This window comes from Trichinella spiralis (assembly GCF_000181795.1).
Source record: "Trichinella spiralis strain ISS 195 chromosome Unknown Scfld1656, whole genome shotgun sequence".
In the NCBI taxonomy this organism is placed as follows: Eukaryota; Metazoa; Nematoda; class Enoplea; order Trichinellida; family Trichinellidae; genus Trichinella; species Trichinella spiralis.
In genome coordinates this window covers 1-1,117 of record NW_003528595.1, presented here as the reverse complement: position 1 = coordinate 1,117, position 1,117 = coordinate 1, and the positions used below count along the sequence as shown (strand labels likewise).

Here is a 1,117-nt window from a genome sequence, read left to right as displayed (position 1 = left end):
CGAGCAGATTCGCCTGCCACTGAGCGAATTCCAAAAGCTTCTGCAGGTTGTCCTCTTCTTCGGCTGCATCCGGTCCGATGTTGGTGTCCCAGGCCCTTATCAACGCCGGGGGAAATTTGTCCAGCAACATCGGCATCAGGACCTCGCTTGCGGGGAGACGGCCGGCGAATGGATCTCTATCCAGAGCAGTGAGACAACGCAGATGTTTAGTCACTTCGTCCACCAGGGACTGGATGCCCCGCGCCGACATCTCGCGGCACGCTGGCTCCCTCCATAGGGCAGCCAAATGCTCGCGTATCACTTGTCTCGGTCGACCGAAACGCTTCTTCAAAATGTCCACGGCCTGGGGGTAGTTCTCGGGAGTGAGCGGGATGCCTTCAATGGCGTTCCTCGCCGTCCCTTCGGTGTTGGACAACAAGTAGGTGAACTTGGTGGCGTTGTCCAAGTCATTCCGTTTGTGTACGTTGGCCTCGAACTGGGCCCAAAAGGAAGGGAATTCCAACACCTTCCCCGTAAACTTCGGGAGAGTCACCTCTGGCAACCTCCCATTGCTGGACCGGACCGCCGGCATGCCCGCGCTAACATTGCCGCTACCGATGGGGCCTTCTCCGCGCGCCTCAACCATCCTTGCGCGTGCACGAGCCTTTCCCTCACGGTAGTTCTGGCGACATAACGCCCAGGCATCTATCGCGGCTTGCCGCTCTTCCCCTTCCAGGTCCAGCTCCACTTCGGTTTGGAGCGCGTCTGCGGCCCGGAACGACTCCTCCATTAACGAGACCTGCTCTTCCACCTCAAAGACATCGGCGGAACTGATGCACAACTCATCCAGTTCTGCCAACAGTCGGTTCAGCCGATCTTTGAGGGCCACGAGTTTCTTGCTCCGTGATTTCGCAGAGGACGCCATGGTATCCACTATCCGTAGGTTGCTGGTTTTCGATTGATCCGGCTCGGAGGACCAATGTTAGAGTCAGACTAGCGACAGTAATCTGACGTTCAGGTATGAATAGACCAGACGTTCGTTCGTCCGGCCAATAAGTAAGTGGACTGTATAATAAAAGAGTGGATTTTGGGTGTATCTTTCCACGGGCGGGGGGGCAGCGAATCGGGGTTCCAAAAA

At 56.8% G+C, this 1,117-nt stretch overlaps 1 protein-coding gene across 1 annotated transcript; it reads right to left on the bottom strand.

The window, feature by feature from the left end:
- Positions 1-20: 20 nt before the first annotated feature.
- Positions 21-1,044, bottom strand: Tsp_14638 (conserved hypothetical protein; the record flags this gene model as incomplete). The annotated part of the gene is made up of 2 exons (XM_003368903.1): positions 21-790; positions 840-1,044. Coding segments are annotated over 2 exons (975 nt in total), but the record flags the coding sequence as incomplete, so codon positions are not given.
- Positions 1,045-1,117: the final 73 nt, after the last annotated feature.